The following is a 17,011-nucleotide window of genomic DNA, read 5'->3' as shown; positions in this document are numbered from 1 at the left end:
GGAAAGGGACATAGTGAACTGAGATTGAATCGTCCACAGTCAACATTAATATATAGCTGACAGTTGTTCATATGTGTGAACTGTGCCGATTTGAAACCTTTACCAAAGCTCTTCCTCTACCATCTCCAATAAAAGAAACTGTATTGCAATCTGAGGAGGTTTGCATTGATTTCTGCTGGCTTCCTTGTCTTGAGGGATCTTCTTAAGAGTAGAATTTAATTCAGCATAGTGATCTATGCCATTATGCTGCATAGGCGAACTTGCTAAGGGTACATTCAATCCCTTCATCCAGGTCATTGATGAAGATATTGAATAAAAAAATAAATAAATAAAAAAGCAGATTCAGCCTGGAATCAATGGTATGTGTTTTTTCTTTATTTCTGTACGATTTCATATGTAGTGACAGTACTGTCAGCACTGCTTACAAAATAATGTTGATATCAAATAAAGTGCACCAGCAATCAGCTTGTTTTTTTCCTTTAATGTATCTCTCTATGTTATTGTAAATTATTTTTGCTGTAAAGCTATATTGGAGATGTAGGCATCTCAGTGGTTTCAGTGGAAATTTGATGTTTACAAAAGAATATGAAAAAGCAAACAGTCAACAGGGCACTGTTTGTTTTGTATTGTGACTTGATTAAACCAGAAATGATGTCTCAAAAAACGTCTGTGCATTAAAAGCCTTGTGCTGTTCAAAGGAGTTTACAAATGCAGCAAATCTGAAGATAAGGAGTGTATGGGATAGACACTGTATAGAGTTGTACGTTTGTTGTGGTGCAATTACAAAGATGAGTAAGGGGTTGTCACAAACAGAAAACCATCCAGTATTTCAGCAACGGATATGCATGTCAAGCACTTCAAAAAAGTGATTACTTCAGCATTTAGAAAATTAGGGAAGTGGCTAGTTTATGCTGCAGTGTAAAATACTTACAAAGCTCTTACTATTAAAAATATTGTTATTCAAAATACTATAAAAACTTAATGTTTTTCACAAGTATCAGTTTAAGAGCAGTGGAGATTAACCTCCTTCTGGTACACTGGAAGTTTTGTGCATCATTTTCACCCATATCGTGCGTCTGACGCTTTGTCCTCTCCATTTGTCTTTTTGGCTGTTACTTCTTTTGTTCAATGTAATGTTATTGGAGTAGGATTTTTTTTTTCCCCTGTTGTCTGAGCCTAGTACTGGAGCATCTATTGGAGGCTCCTCTGAGGTGATAGTGGCAGATAATAACTACTTTGCTTGCAGGCTAGTCATGTTACAGGAAATTGTGATCTAGGTTTATCCAGATAGTCTTGATGTGCCTTAAGCCCAGCTGAGAAAGAATAGCTGTGAGGATAGTTCAGCCTACATTGTTGCAGGTGAGAATGAGAAAGAAACATGGGAAAGCAAAGTTTCTCTAAGACTGTAACTTCAAAGATTAGTCACCAAAGTCAGGACTGACATTTCCTGCTGGGGCCTCAAGCCCCTCCTTTTCCAGAGGTGGCTGGAAAAGCCTTTCTGGCTTTGTGGCTTCTTGCTAATCTTCCTCCTGACGTTGAAAGGAACTGTACCTACACCCTCACAAAACCCACTGAGGCTGTGTTGAGTTTGTGTGGCAGGATTTGGCAGTGGAGGAGGGGCTACAGGGGTGGCTTCCGTGTGAAGCTGATGGAAGCTTCCGCAGCTCCCAGGGGACCTGGCTCCAAGTTGGACCAGCCTCTGACCATGGCCAAGCCAATTAGTGGATATTGTATTTGTTCCCTGCCCTAGGTAAATCTAAGATTCAGCATGCCAAAATTGCCACCTTTGTTAGGTCTGGAAGGCTCCATAAACAGGGGCACTGGGCAAAAATATATGCTGAAAGTCTACACTAGGCTTGCACTTGTGCCCTTCTGGGAAGAAGTTTCATATGCAGCACAGGCTTTTTGGTGTTAAGATGTAAACTGTAGGTGGGAAACTTCTGAGAATATAGCTTTCTGTTCAAGTCCGAAATGAATGCTCTTCCACGTGAATTAGAGGAGAAAAATCAATATCTGCCAGTGTGTCAAGCCTGGTTTTATAAGAAGCATAACTGCTAAAATGTGTTTGCTCTTGTATTTTGTAAAGGCTTGCAGGCTTCCCAAATCTGCTGCAACACCAACATTCGGTACATTAAATTCTGAAATGTTATACATGTTTTAAGGATGCAGCAATTTCCTGGCTTGTAACTAGTATGGACTGATGGGGTGGAAATGCAGAGCTTGCTGGGAGGCAGAGTCTGCTTGAGCAGTCCTGGTAAGAAACCCTTCAGACACTGTTCAGTGTTGCTGTGAGAGTACCAGATTTCCTTCTTTCTTCCCCCATCTAATTGACATATATTGGTCTCTCGTTGCTGGGAAAGAGGAGTGGAGAGATGGTTGACAGCTGATGTTTCCTGCAGCAGGGGAAGCTTGTGATATCAGGTTATCGTTGTGTGTTTTGGCTACTCTGATGCCTTGAGTCTGGCTGCGAATGCAAGAGACCCGTTCTCTTGTACTCTTCAGGTTACTAGTCTTTTAACTTTAATTAGCACCAGAATCGGAGGCAAACATTGACCTAGCATCTTGGTGGGGTAAAGCAGAAGTTAGAAGGGTTTCTCACCTGTACTAAGAGTGCCATATAACTGAGGAATAAACACAAACCAACGAATTATGGAGCTGTAGCACTCTACAGATTTTGGCCCTCCTGTTTTGAGGTGAATTCTGTAGCAGTTGCTTCAGACTCCAAAGGATGTTCAGCAGCCAGGAGTTTGATTTGCTCAGCTGTTCCTCAAGGTCATCTTCATAGTTCAGGAGCACAGCTGGAGTGCTGAATTTCACAAAGTTGTCTGTTTGGTTGGAGTGGAAAAAATTGAGTGGTGGCAAGAGGGGTAATTTCATTTGTGTTTTGCTCCAGCAGCCTTTATGCTCTAGCCCTTTATGAACTGAACACCAGTGTTTAGCTGTGGTACCCAGGGCTTACAGCCTTGTCCGAAAAGCTTTAGCCTCTGCTTACTGGCCTTTTCAGGAGCTACTTTTTCCACTGACTGCTAGAAGTATTCAAAGGACCATGGCCTAAATAGCGTTTTAGTTCAGATTAGGTGTGTGAGCCTTTGACGGGATTCTCCCAGTTGTCCCATAGACCATGCTTTGCTTTGCATCATAGAGGAGTCTTGAAGTGCATGGACGGGTTTTCTTTCAGATGGAACAAAGGTCTGAAGATGTGCTCTAGGAGGGTACCAGAGGTGCTCTAACTACCAACTGGCCTTCAGCACATGGGGACTACGCTAAGTAAACCTAGTTTGAATTAAGACCTTCTGAGCTGCAGATGTTGGTTTCTCAGTGCTGAACTGTTTTTTGCTCTGCAGTTGTGCTTCTGTTAGTCCACACAGTTGGAAGGGTAGGCATAGCTCTGGGCTACAGTTGGTCCTGTCACTCCAGCTGGCACTCTATGTGTCTGGCCCCAGCACCCTGCCTTCTTGGAGCCAGCCTTGCCCGGGTGCGCAGTTGAACTCTGTGCTGGGTTTGTTTTGTTGGTTTCCATACACAGGGCTGAGTGGAAGGTAGAAAAGGTTCTGCTCTGTACCTGTGACCAGGCAGCACGTGGTAGGGGCTAGCTGTTCACTATCCAAATGTAATCAGAATCTCATGCCCAGTGTGTTATGACTTGCAAGGAATTGTGTCTTCTATTGTGTATCTGTTTGGTATCATCATTAACCATCTTTAAATGGTTAATCATTTTATCCTTAAATTAAACACACATGTATACTTCAGTTGCTTGTAATGCCTTCATTTCTAATCACAGTATATGTCTTTTCATGTCATATTCGGATGTTAACTGGTCTGCATGTTCTCCTGCAGGTGATTTTGCAGGAGGCCAATGTGAGTAATGGGGTTGTAGACATCTTGCTTACTGGTTTGTTCTCCAGCTGCATTTCAGTCATGTATTCAGGCTCTGCATTAAACTCCTCACTTTCTAGCCTTTGTATAATTACTTCAGCTAATGTAAGTCTCTTTGTCCTGGAAAATGAGTGGTGCAATTTGAACATGGCAGTGCCTAAGTTATTAAAATGCAGAGAAAGTGAAGGAGGAATGTGTTGTTTTATTTAAAGAAATAAAATTAAAAAAGCACCTAATAAGATCATCAGACTTTAGGTTTAAAATTATCAGATGGGGTATGTGTTTATATAATTCATTATTCCATTTTGAAATTCTGTCATAGTATATTTTGGAGACGAAAAGCATAGGTAACCTGGGAAAAGTTTCTGGTGGAGATGTTCACCTGTTGATGATCTTTTTTCTCCTTCCCCCCCTTTCACGTCAAAGCAGTGACATGATCTAGGAATAATGTCTTGCTCAGGAGGTCTTTCAGCTGACAAACATTAGAGGTTCAGGAGCAATATCAAGGTAAAGGGGCACTTTCCACTCTGGTTCTTAGTCCTTTCTCTGAAGGCTCGCTCTTCTGTGTGGTTGGAGACAGACTGATAGAGGGCTCTTCGGATCTAACACTGGGACTTCTTTAATTCTTACAAAATAGGTAACCATCTCTCTGATGCTCAGTATACAAAAACACTTGAGTCATTTTGGGAGCTTTAAGTTTTTAAGATGATGAATGCAGGGGGGTTACCTGGCTCTTGAAGTATCTAGCAAGTAAGAAAAATACTTTAGGGCTGCAGTGTGTGATTTACACATGTAAACTGCACAAATCTTGGTTCAGATCCTTCAGTGGGAAAGAGGGATGAGGGTGGTGTTCCCAGTATTCTCTATTTGAACTAGCTGAAGAAACACTTTATTAAAGTCCAGCAATTTGTAGAATAGCACAATTGATCATTTTCCCACCTATCAGTAAAGAACAGACATAAATGAACATAAATATATACAGTGTGTGGCAAATGAGGTTCTACCCTTACTGTGATGATTTTCTTAAATGTTTTTAAAATGATGATAAATAGTCTTGATAAAGTGAACTTTCTCTTCAAGGGAATAAACCCAATATCAGAATATGATAGAAAGTAGAGAGGTAGCCAAATGTTCTCATATGGTCCATGAAAAATTATGGAAATTGCTTCCTCTGCTCAAAGTCATTACGAAACATGATATTTGAAGACACTGTACTTCTCTGGCTGCTCTCTGTTTAATTGAGAACAGCAGTTAGTCAGCATCTTCCAGGCCTGCACTCCGGGTTGGCTTTAAATTGAGTGGGATGTCTGAAGTGCACCAGGCAGTAACAGATTGGGATGGAGGGTAATTTAAATGTTGACTTTTGCTGTTTGCTCTGGAGTAGAAGCTTTGTCTAGGGTCTCCGTAGAACTTCTGCAAAGCAGCAAGCTAGCAACAGAATACAGTGAAATAAAAGGCTGGTAAAGAGGATTAAACCTTATTCCAAATGCTTGTCTGTAAAACAATTTGTACTGAATAAACTGAAGTTCCTTCATTTAAGAACTTCATCTAATAGGGGAGTTTGGTTTTTGTTTCAAAGCTGTGTGTGAAACGACTTATTTTGAGGTGAAGTATGGGACAGAAGAACAAAGTATTAAGCCTTTGTGTGTGATGCAGGTGTCTGAAAGGAGGTTGCAGAGAGATGGGTGTTGATCTCTTCTCCCAAATAACAAGCAGTAGGACAAGGGGAAACTGCTTCAAGTTGTGGCAGGGGAGATTTAGATTGGGTATTAGGAAAAAACTTCTTCACTGAAAGGGCTATCAGGCATTGGAACAGGCTGCCCAGGTAAGTGGTTGAGTCTCTATCCCCTGGAGGTGTTTGAGATGTGTGAACAAGGTGCTCAGGGACATGGTTTAGTGGTGGACTTGGCAGTGTTGGTTAACGGTTGGACTTGATGATCTTAAGGGTTATTTGCAACCTAAAAGGTTCTATGATTCTATAATCTGAGTGTGTGTGGTTTCTTTTGGTCTCAGTGCATCGGTGAGCTCTGGGATTCTGCAAAGGTCTTTTCTGTGTTGAAATGACATGCTTAAAAGACTGAAATCAAGGTAAAAGAAAATGGTGTCCTCGAGTCTGGTATTTTAGGAGTAGCAAAGTCCTTCTGGATCTTCTTCTTGGCTGGAAAATCCTAAAAAATATGATGGGAAGGGGTCTCATTTGGTGTTGCTGGCCTCAACCTTAAAAACTATGCCAGAGCTATTCTTCAGAGCTGTTTGATCTGAAAACCAACACTGGTGGAGATTTCCTGGCCGTCCCAAGCAGTTAGTTTTAGTGCTTTACTATCTCTAACGCTTTTCCTCATCTCCTTTTCTGTGACTCAGATTTGTTACCGAGGTCTCAAGTTCTGAGAGGAGGTGAAAAGCTTTCTTTGCAGTTTCCTGGTATGCAATAACACTAGAAGTTACTCCCCTGTCTTTATCTCCACTGGAGCTAGGAACCCTGTGTGTTGCTCTGTTTTTTCACATGTCCTATTTGCTAGACTTCTATCATTTCCATTACTTCTGCTTGATCCAGACGCCTCTTGAGCTGCAGTGCTGAAAGCTGGACTGAGATGAGCCTTATTTGCTTCCCTGCTCTGCAGCTGGAGCTGAGATGCCTTGGTCTCTCCATGCACTGAAGGCATCAGCCAGGTTAAACTGAGACATCTCCGTTCCAGGAGAGGAGTCTAAAAGCTGAGCCTCATTGTTCAGCTCAGTGGTGCTGGGGTGTCTTGAGATGTAACCCCTAACCGCAGTGCTGAAAGGAGAAAAGATCATTTAGTGATGAGAGGTGGCCAGCGTTTCGCTTGCATTTTTAGTACGTAAAAATGCAAGCGAAACAGATTATTTGGAAATGTCTGTTAGTGGAAACTAATTGAATTCTGTGTAGACTGGAATATATAAAGCAGGACACAGCCAAGAATTAATGAGAGAGAATGAATTGGCTTGTGGATCCCCTCATCTGTTTTCCTTCCCAAAATAGCCTGTTTCTAGGGCCAGGATGGGTAGGAATAGAATGATGAAACAAATGGACGTACAAACACAGCGTGACCATAATGATGTTGAAGAACAATGACGGTGTCGATGACTGGCTGTAGGAGGGTTGCTATAACTCCTGCTCGGGTAGCACAGGAAGCCCAGTGGTGAATGGTTTGAGTAAAAGGAGGTGGTTCCACATGTTTTGGTATTCACTGGCCATTGGTCACAACCCAACTCTTACTTTTGTGTTTGTAACAGTGATATTTTTGATGGCTGTGTTTGAAATTCTATGCAAAATGCGAGTGCATCAATTCCACTGCTGAAAAGGTGCTTCTCCTTTCCAAGGAAGAGCATGCACACATGTACGCGTGGTTGTTGGGCAAGGCCTGGACCTGGCAGTAACTTTGGTTGTGATCATTTCAGCTGGAGCATTTTGATAGCATTTTGCACGTTAATAATAACAACAGCAACATGGGTTTAACAACCCAGGAATGGCCTACTGGCCTAGGGAGAAAATCTAGTCTCATTAATATGTTCTGTGTCTTTATTCCATCCCATAGGCGCAGAAGAGAGATCAATAATGATGATAGGTTATTGTAAAAATGGATCATTTCACCAAAGCAGCAAATGTAAACAACCACTCTTCTTAAAACTCCTTTGAGGATAAAGAAAGAAAATAAGCAGTAAAAAGCAGGCACAGATAGATGTTATTCTGATAGTCATATGTTGTATTGAAAATGCTAGAAGGGAAGCAATGCCAATCATGCAGAATTGTAGGCAGCAAGGTCATGAGGAAAGTACTGAACTGTAAAGGTTTTCCATTTGTGGGCTAGCTCAAAACTCTCTGATTTGACTAATGTATCATCAAAGGTGTTGGACTAGCCAGGCTTGTTATCTGTTATATATGTGATTTTCCTAGTATACTGGCACTACAGAGGATATACATATCAGAAATATTAATTTGTAATTAGAACTATGTTCCTTTGTTTTCTACACAGGGAAAGAAAGCCAAGTAAGAACTAATACAGAGAAGTGTTCGCTCTAAGAAATTTGTGGTTATGGTAGAGTCAAAGCACTCTCTTAAGGACCACTGTGAATTTAAAGTTGAAAGTTAATCTTTAATGGATATTAAAGTAAGCATACTTCAGGAGAGCCTGGAATGAGATTCAACAAGGGGAAGTCACACTTGTTTGACCAATCTGAAAGCGTTTTATGGTGGCATCACTAGATGGATAGGCAAGGGGAAGGCAGTGGATGTGTTCTACCTTGACTTCAGCAAAGCTTTTGATACAGTTTCCCATGGCATCTTCATAGCCAAGCTTAGGAAGTGCGGACTGGATCATTGGGTGGTGAGGTGGATTGGGAGCTAGCTGAAGGAAACAGCTCAGGGGGTTGTGGTCAATGTGTCTGGCAGGGGGGTTGGACTGGATGATCTCTAGAAGTCCCTTCCAATCCCTACCACTCTGTGTGAATCTCTGAGATAGTTATTTAATTCCAATAAATGCATGTGTATTTTCTGCTGAAATATATTGCTGAGATATCATATGTGATTCTTCAGTTCTTGACCTAATAACGATGCAATTTTTGAAATGGTCAGACTTTAAACATGTAACTGCCATCTAAGATTGTTTTAAAACTGAAGCAGTGAAGAGTAGGAGTTTTCTTAGCATTCAGTTCAGAGCTCTAGGAAAAGAGAACAAATCATAGAATCATAGAATGGTTTTGGGTTGGAAGGGACCTTAAAGATCATCTAGTTCCAACCCCCCTGCCATGGGCAGGGACACCTTCCACTAGACCAGGTTGCTCAAAGCCTCATCCAGCCTGGCCTTGAACACTTCCAGGGATGGGGCATCCACAACATCTCTGGGCAACCTGTTCCAGTGCCTCACCACCCTCTCTGTGAAGAATTTCTTCCTGATATCTAATCTAAACCTCCCTGGTTTAGATGATAACTTTGAGCCAATTCTTTGGAGTCTTACCAAATTAAAACTCTGAAAGTGCTGGGAAGCCTGCAGTTTTGTCCTTGTCACAGAAGAAAGTAGCTGAACATCCTGGTTATCTGATGTTTTCCACTGTAGTCTTAGTAATTCGTCCTTCAGCAAAACAGACTGATATTTTATCAAAAGGAGAAGAACTGTGTGTGAGATGGATTTTACTTTTTGTTCATTGACCTCTTTTCTTCTTCGGGTAAAATGGAACCTTTATGTAACTGCTAAGTAACCTCTTTCCCAATTTTTTTTTTTTTTCCTAATTTCCAGCCGATAAATTTAGACGGAAACTGGAAGAAATGGAGAAAGAAAAAAATTCTTTGAAATTTCAGCTTCCATCAAGGCATCCATCAATTAGCAATTTTTTGGATAGATTTGTTACCCAGGTTCAAGAAGTGTTGCGCTGGGCTGCTGATTGTCGGTAAGTGTGTTGGTTCCTTTTATGTAAAATGACACTTCTGTTTTCCTCACAATGTGGAATACAGTTTATGAATAATTTTAATAGAGTTCTAAAGACCTTCTGACATATCAATATGGAGCTTGTTGAAGAAAATACACCCCCCACACATCCCACCACCCCTTTTTTTTAGTTTCTACATTCTTTCAGAATTGCCCTGAAAAACATTGATCGTGGTGAACTGGTGAATTAAATGGAACTTTTCTTACTGATGTTGAGTGGGAATGGGATTGAAGCCTTGACACGGCAGCTTGAGCATACAACAGCAAGGCAGCTTGAGCAGTGGTTCCCTGTGGAGTTAATTCTGATGTTCCTTTTCAGGCAATGAAAGGATATTTAAATATAAAGTAAAAACAGATTCTTTTTTGATATGCATAGGTCTTAGGGAGCTTCCTTTTATGCATCACTTGTTAGATGGCAGTAACGTGCTCAACACTGTACAAAGTCACAAAAATAAATTCTCAGCTTTCTCTTGAAGGGATAACAACCTCAAAGATTGGGGGAATGTGGGATACATTGGGTGACCCAAGGGAGGTAGTTAGCTTAGGAAGAAAAACTTGCCTCCATTTCTAGGTCTTTCTTCAGCTGTGCTACTGGTTACTGTTGTTAAGAAGTAGGAGGATTCTCTGTAGGTATGGGAAGCTATTCTGAAATGCAGTAGCACAAAGGACAGGAAAAAACCCTCTTGTTTTCTGGCAGCTTGTACATATAAAGGCTACAGTGTGCTAGTCATTACATTTGGGTGTAATTTTTGATATACATGAAAATTAAATAAAATCAGTACAGATAGTAGGATTTTACTGTGAGATTCGAGACTGTTAACGGTATTTTTAACTTCTATTTAAACTTTTAAGTTATGAGGCAGGTTTAAAACAAACTGCACTCCCTCAGAGCTGTTTCCTTCTACCTTTGATGACCTAAGTAGCTGTTTTATCATTCCTTGAAGATTAGGATACAATATTCTCTATTTTGTCATTAAGGTGTGTTCTTTCTATGCATTAATTTGCAATAATGATTTAAGCTTTAGGGGTGCTGTTGTCTTCAGTGTCATAGAAATTGAGTCACTGAAGCATCCTTGAAATATATAGTCTGCTTAATTTTTCCTATATAATGTGTATATATTTTATTTATATATGTGTATATATAATAGTATTTTCTATATATGAGATACATATATTATATATAAATGCATGCACTTATGGAATTGTTCCTGTTCTTTGGGTGATTGTATCTGTAACTCTTCTCTTTGTGCAGGTCTGAGCACAGTGCCATTCTTCAGGGTCAGATGAATATCCTCTTCACTTTTCTGTCTTGTGCACGTTCCTTTCTTTGGGATTGAGTTTGACTGTTGTTGTGAAACCCTTTCTTTTTCCTGCTTGATTCTTGTAGCCTTTCACACCACTTTGTCTGTGGTCTGACTCTCTTGTCAATGCAGCAGGTGTACCCATTGTCTTCAATAGGGGTGGTTAAAATTTTTCTGTTCCAACAGTATTTTTAGATAGTACAGCGTGAAAAACATGACCACCTCTCAAGGAAAATTTATTTTCATTTGGGGTTGGAACAAACACAATATATCAAAAATTATTTTTTTTACCTGGAAAATTAAAAAGATGATGAGACTAGCCCCAGGAGACCAGGTCATTGCAGTTTTATTGTAGTTAAGCCAATCTCATCTTTTTTCAAATAAAAAAATTCTTAAATGAAAAGTGTGTATGGCAGGTTTTGTTTAATACATCGGACTGAAATTCATGCCCTTGTTCTAACTAATTAAATTAAGAGATTAATTTTTAGGTGAATGCATTTGGTGTTGACAGAGGATATTGGGGCAGGTGGTAGGATCCAGGTTTAGTTATGTGTAGCTTAGGAACAAGTACTGTGTTCACCCAGGTTTGGTGAAATGAGGCCGATCATAGAATCATCACAGAATGGTTTGGGTTGGAAGGGACCTTAAAGACCATCTAGTTCCAACCCCCTTAGGGAGACCCCTCCACTAGACCAGGTTGCTCAAAGCCTCTTGCAGCCTGGCTGTGGATGATCTTGTTTCTCTCTCAGTACCAAGTAAGCAGATGTACATGGGATTTCCAAAGAGGTTCTGAGAACAATCTAGGTTCATTGTGGAATGTTTTCTAAATTTTGACCAGCCAGTCAAAATTTCTGTTGCGTACAGCTCTCGGAAAGATGCAGCTTTTACTAAAAGAAGGCAGTTCCAGAGCTGCTGGGAAGTGTGGTCAGTTGGAGCCACAGCAATCTGTAATCCATACACAGTGGTGGCCTAGCACCTCATAATACAGGTGTCTCTTTGATCTGTTTTTTTAATTACAGAAATACAGTTACACTACCATTTTGTCTATTTTGTTTTAAGTATTAATGACATTTATTATAGTGCCAGGGTTTTATTTTGCCCTTTCAGTGCTTTCTTTGGCCCACAGAGAGGGAATAAAGCATGTTTGTCTTCTGGTAGTCCTGCAGAAGAGACGAGAACATCTTGTTCTACGTGCTTGTTAAACAGCTGTGCATGGACACTGAAATTGTGTGATTTATCATGCTTAAACCAGACTTGTGTTGCATGTTTTGTTTGTGGCATGTGGGTGTATTTGCTTTACAAGATTACAATGGGAAGTCATGCTTCGAAAACATCCTTTTTTTGAGACTGAGTATTGTTTTAAACACGATACTGAAATGCATCTGTACCCTTTGTGTGGAAATGCACGCGCTTGTCTCCAGAGGTAGACATAGAAATACAACTGGCCTTGCAAGTGCTCACGCCCTTATGCAGGAGCATGCAAACAAAATAGGTCTGCCTTGTTTGCAGGTGCATTCCGAGAGGCTCATTATAGACTCAACACTTAAAGTAATGCACTGATTACCTTGGGGTCCAATCATGCAAAGATTTACAGCCGAGGGTTGTACCGACCACTGTGAGGAATCCCACTGACTGCGATTTTGAAAGAACTCGCTGTGCAAGAGAGAAGTAAAATTTGGCATCGTGAAGCAAACACTCCAGATGATCTCTAATGCAGTCTCCAAAAGCTGACAGAAGCTGCAAAAATGGCTTTGGCAAGTTTCTTAACTTCTGTCTAAGAGAGATTTTTCTCTGTATTGATAGAAATTACATGCCTTAGTTTTGTCTCTTTCGAGGCAGTGATGGATAAATTTCTAAAATATGAAAAAGCTGGGTGAAGCCTGAAGCTATACAAGTTTTTCTTTTTCCTTCTTCAGCGTGTTGTAGAAACAGTGTAAATGTTTGAGATAATAAAGGAGGATATGCCAAGGAAAAAATCTCTTGTTCTTTAACTGTATCTGTTTAAGATGTAATGATTCTGGTGATGGAGTGTTATTGCTCTGAAGATAACATGTAGCATTCCGATCTGTTTAATCTTTGAGACGTCGATACTCAGCAATAATACTAATTTTTAGCTTTTGTCATTTGTTTTCAAAGGGTTAGACATGAAGAAACCCAGCTTTGGCACGAAAACGAACGTAAACTTTTGAGATCCACTTATCAAGAGAGGATGCAGGTTTCAGCCTCAAAACGAAACCACCTTTTTCAAGAAAAGAAGTGGTTACAGGTAACAGGAATGCAAAGTTGTCTATAAGAGCCAGTGCTGTGTGGGGAAAAGCTTGTAAGCTGTCACACAGAATTAAGTAAGTTTATTGTAATAGTAACTTTGCTTCTGTGCAGCAATTAGAGCCTTGGCTGTCGTCCAGTTGATAATCTAAGTGATGATTGGAGATGGCAGCCACAGGAGTTGTTAATCTAATTATGGAAAAGCAGAACTGGAAGGCTCGGTGGCTTGTGTGCGTGCTTTAACTTTCCTCATTATCTTTGTAAGTGTGCTCTTTATGTTCTAATTTGTCATTTTAATATTTCTCCGATCTTCAGAAGTTCTTATTCAAAGACAGAAAGTTTTACAGGAAGCAATCTTTCATCCATTTCTGCCTAGAATTGACTATAAATACATGATTTACCAGCTTTTGTTCCTGAAAGATGATTGATGCATTTCATAAGGATGAAGGAGTCGTCACAGAGCAGTCGGCATTTGCCAGCAATAACTTTGCACTGACATGTGATGCCACAACGTGGTAATTTGGCAAATGGAATGTTTTTTAAATGGCTTCTGTCCAATTTTATATCTGCAAGTCTTTTAAGAAAAAACAGCTCTTGCTTTTCACTGTCCTTCAGAAATCTCAGTTTACTGTCTGGTACAAGTGTTTGCTCCACGTCCTTTTAAACCTTGGTGGTCACACTCAGCAGTATGACATCTTAGAGAGGTAGTAGGTCTAGTTTTCTTTTTTTCTGTGGTGTTGCCTTGAAAACTCATTATTTTTGACACTTTTCTTCCTTTGGTGGTTCTGATAGTATGATTTTCTGTGTTTATACACATATATATATATATATATAAACTGGGAAGAAATGGAGACAAGCTTCTTAAATGGCCACTGCAAAAATTTACTTAGATGAAGAAGTGTCTTTTCTGTCCTAGACATCACCTTTGCATTGTTTGGATTTATTTCAACAACATATAAGAAGGCAGAGACATAGTCTAGTTCAACATTATTAGTGTCCAGAAAACTATTTTTGGTAATCTAGACATCCAGCCAGCTACATCAAGCTGTTCAACTGAAAACTGCTGTACTTAAGACTCCATGCCAGCTAATGTTTCTATACTTGCTCCAGGTGAATCTTTATTCCTATGTAGTTATATTAGGGACAAATTTGCCACATCGTTGTGTTTATGAACATTTGATCAAAATTATCATGAATTCCAGGTTCTGGGGAAGACTGACCTGTGATGTTTGGTGGCTCCCAGCATCCCTTGAGGATTGCTGCTGCCCAAAATCTCACATGATCTGAAATCATTACTATTTTGTTTTTCCCCTTAGCCCTACTTCACATTCCTTTTCCTTCTTCCCTGTATCCTGTTGATTCTGCATTTGTCTTTGGGGATTTGATAGAGCCTCTGACAGTGTCTAAAATATCCATATTAATGTTCCTAATGCAGTTCGTACTTCCTGGGGAACGCTGGACTGTAAGTGAAGTTGGAGGTTTACAATCAGTACTGATTAGCTGTCGTGTTAGAAGTCTCAGTTTAAACTCAAATCCGCAAAGTACTATTCCGGCTTATGTTTAGTGAGCCGAATATCATCTTTTGTTCCATGCTGAGACTTTTAAGTCCTTTTTGTCTGTCCCTGGAGGCTGACCAAGAGCACATTAAAGGCTTCTTGGCATTGCTGGAAAAGAACCCGGGAGAATTACAGTTTACTGACTAACATTTCCATTCTCCCAAGAATGCCTGTGAAATATTCCCAAGTAGAACAGCTTTCTCTCTGTGAATGCAGATTGCGTGCTTCTGGTATCTATTTATGTTGTAAAAATATTTCAGTACTAAAAGTATGTTTGTAAAACCAGGTTCTGTTCATCTTCCTTTCTGTTGCCGTGCAGGTTGCTTATTTCACTGATTGCAATGACTACGTTTTCACAGAATATGAAGGTCTTTGTATTAAGTAGAACCTATTAAGATTTTGGCAGTATTCCCAAACCAGTAACACAGAGACAGAATTGTCCTTTGTGCACACTAAAAGCCTAATTTGAGACTGAAAGAAACAAAACTGATGTTTTTGGCCTGCCGACCTTTCTGTTCCTGACAAATGCCTGTGGGCTGAAACATGGGCCACACTGTTCTCTTGTCGCTAAATCTAAAACCAAAAAAAGAGGAAAATAATTGATGAATCTAGTGTGCAGCGCTAATATAAGTTGAAATTTTTGAGCCAGTCGACCTCTAAACATGCAAGGACTGTTTCTTCTTGTTTTAAGTGATACTCAAGGAGCTTGTTGCACTGCAGCAAGCCTGAAAATATGTTTGTTGACAAAATGAGCAGTAGTGAACTACACTTTGCTTAAATTACATTGAAGACATTAAAAGAATGTTAAGGTTTCAAAGTGAAGCACTCAAAAAGCGAAGAAATGCCAAAGTCAGTTATCTGTGCATAGTATTTATGTTTTATGAGTCTTTAATTGTATAAGCATGCCTTTTTTTTTTCCCCTGGAACCCTGCCTCATACATTGCTGAAGATGGACTGTGCATGTTCAGATGTTCAGAGTACTGTTTTATCTTCATTACTCAGTATTCAGCCCCAGAATGCTTTTATTGTATGCCACTCAAACCCTCTTTTGGATGCAGATTTATTAATTTGCGAATGGGCTCTTTTTACAGCATTAATCAACGTGGCATCTGAGTGATTCAAAACCATTTAAATTTATCTCTGGAACATTGCTTTGGATGAAGAGATATTCTTATTGCCGTTTTACAGATAGAGAATGAAGACATGAATTACTATAAAAAGCTATACGGTCATTTCTAATGTCAGTTTTGTAACTATTTACCTGAAAAATACTGTGTTTTCTTTCATTTTTCTTTTTTAGCTGGACTGGATATGGTCAGAGCATGGAATTATGGGCTTTTATTTCTGTTGAGAGTCTATATATGGCACTTCAGAGGCTGCTCTTGTTGGTTATATGGAAAACGGTGCACATTCAATCTGTGGCTGTGTGTTGAGATAATACTTTAAGTGGCTTGCAGAGTTTCACAGAGACTCTAAGGAACGTAGGAACATAAGCAAATTGTCCAGTATGACATAGCAAGTAGTGCTCCTTTGATCCCCCCAACCCCTCCCCCTCACTTTTCAAATTCTAGGACAAATGGCCAGGCAGTCAGTGATTCACCACTTGCATCCTTTGCCTGATGTTGGATTGGAGGCTTAGAGGAGCCATTGCAAGGATATTCTGCAGGGGGACAGATAGTGGTTGGTCACTTCAGCTGGCAGTTAGTAGCAAGACTCTGTCATGGTTGAACTGAGATTTTGAGTTTTTTGGGGGAGTTTTTTACTTGGGAAATACCCAGTTTATCTTAAAGGTAAAAGGTGACTGACCGTTGTTGGAAGAGGAACCTGAACTTTGGTGTTAAAATGGAAGTGTGGAGTTTCAGACTGTGGAAGCACTGGAGTTTCTAAATACAACAGGCATAAGATGTTTTGTGTGTCAACAAAAGAATGTCTTCTCATTTAATGTAGTGCTAAATTGGACAACCTTTAATTCATGCTACTGTTGAGACTTGGACTGCATTTTTGTAGGGGCAGAGGAGTTTCTTTAACAGGGTTCACAGTCAACTTATTTTCTTGTTTTATGCAGAAGGAAATCGAAGATCTTCGAGCAAGACTGGCCATATTAGAAGCAAAAGATCAACAGCTAAGGAGAGAAATTGAAGAACAAGATAGACTTATTCAGTCACAGGACTGTGAGCTGACTGCTTTGCTTGGCTGCATTTCTTTGAGAGAACTACAGGAAATAAGCAAGGCTGTGGATGACACGTTAGCATCCTCCTATCAAATTCCATTCAGCCTGGATCTTCCAGGGACGTTAAAGAGGTATTTAAATTTCAGTGTTGTCAGAGGTGTAGTCTCTTGTATCTTCCCAGCGTACTGTTGAATTGGCTGTCAGTTGTTTTATTCCTAATTGTGCCAGCTAATTAGCTGGATTCAGACACTTCAAAATTTTCTAAGAACAGATGTTGAAGTTCTAATATTAATATACTTCCTTGGGAAGGAAGACACTGTAGTTACTTTGAAGGTCTTGCACTTAATATGTTTTTATGGTAAAGAGCCACCTACAGAAAGCATATGTGTGCATCAGCTG

At 40.0% G+C, this 17,011-nt stretch overlaps 1 protein-coding gene across 1 annotated transcript in view; it reads left to right on the top strand.

The window, feature by feature from the left end:
* DISC1 (disrupted in schizophrenia 1) overlaps positions 1-16,743 on the top strand; it is a gene marked incomplete at its 3' end in the record, with an annotated part of 44,087 nt that extends 27,344 nt beyond the window's left edge. The window contains exons 3-5 of the mRNA XM_010152202.1: positions 9,132-9,282; positions 12,758-12,887; positions 16,508-16,743. Coding sequence (XP_010150504.1) covers positions 9,132-9,282; positions 12,758-12,887; positions 16,508-16,743 — 517 coding nt within the window. The remainder of the gene's footprint in view (positions 1-9,131; positions 9,283-12,757; positions 12,888-16,507) is intronic.
* Between the last annotated feature and the right edge of the window lie 268 nt (positions 16,744-17,011).

Source organism: Eurypyga helias, unplaced genomic scaffold, assembly GCF_000690775.1.
Source record: "Eurypyga helias isolate BGI_N326 unplaced genomic scaffold, ASM69077v1 scaffold5515, whole genome shotgun sequence".
Classification (NCBI taxonomy): Eukaryota; Metazoa; Chordata; class Aves; order Eurypygiformes; family Eurypygidae; genus Eurypyga; species Eurypyga helias.
The sequence above is the reverse complement of the archived record's forward strand: the minus strand, read 5'-3'. Positions and strand labels throughout refer to the sequence as shown.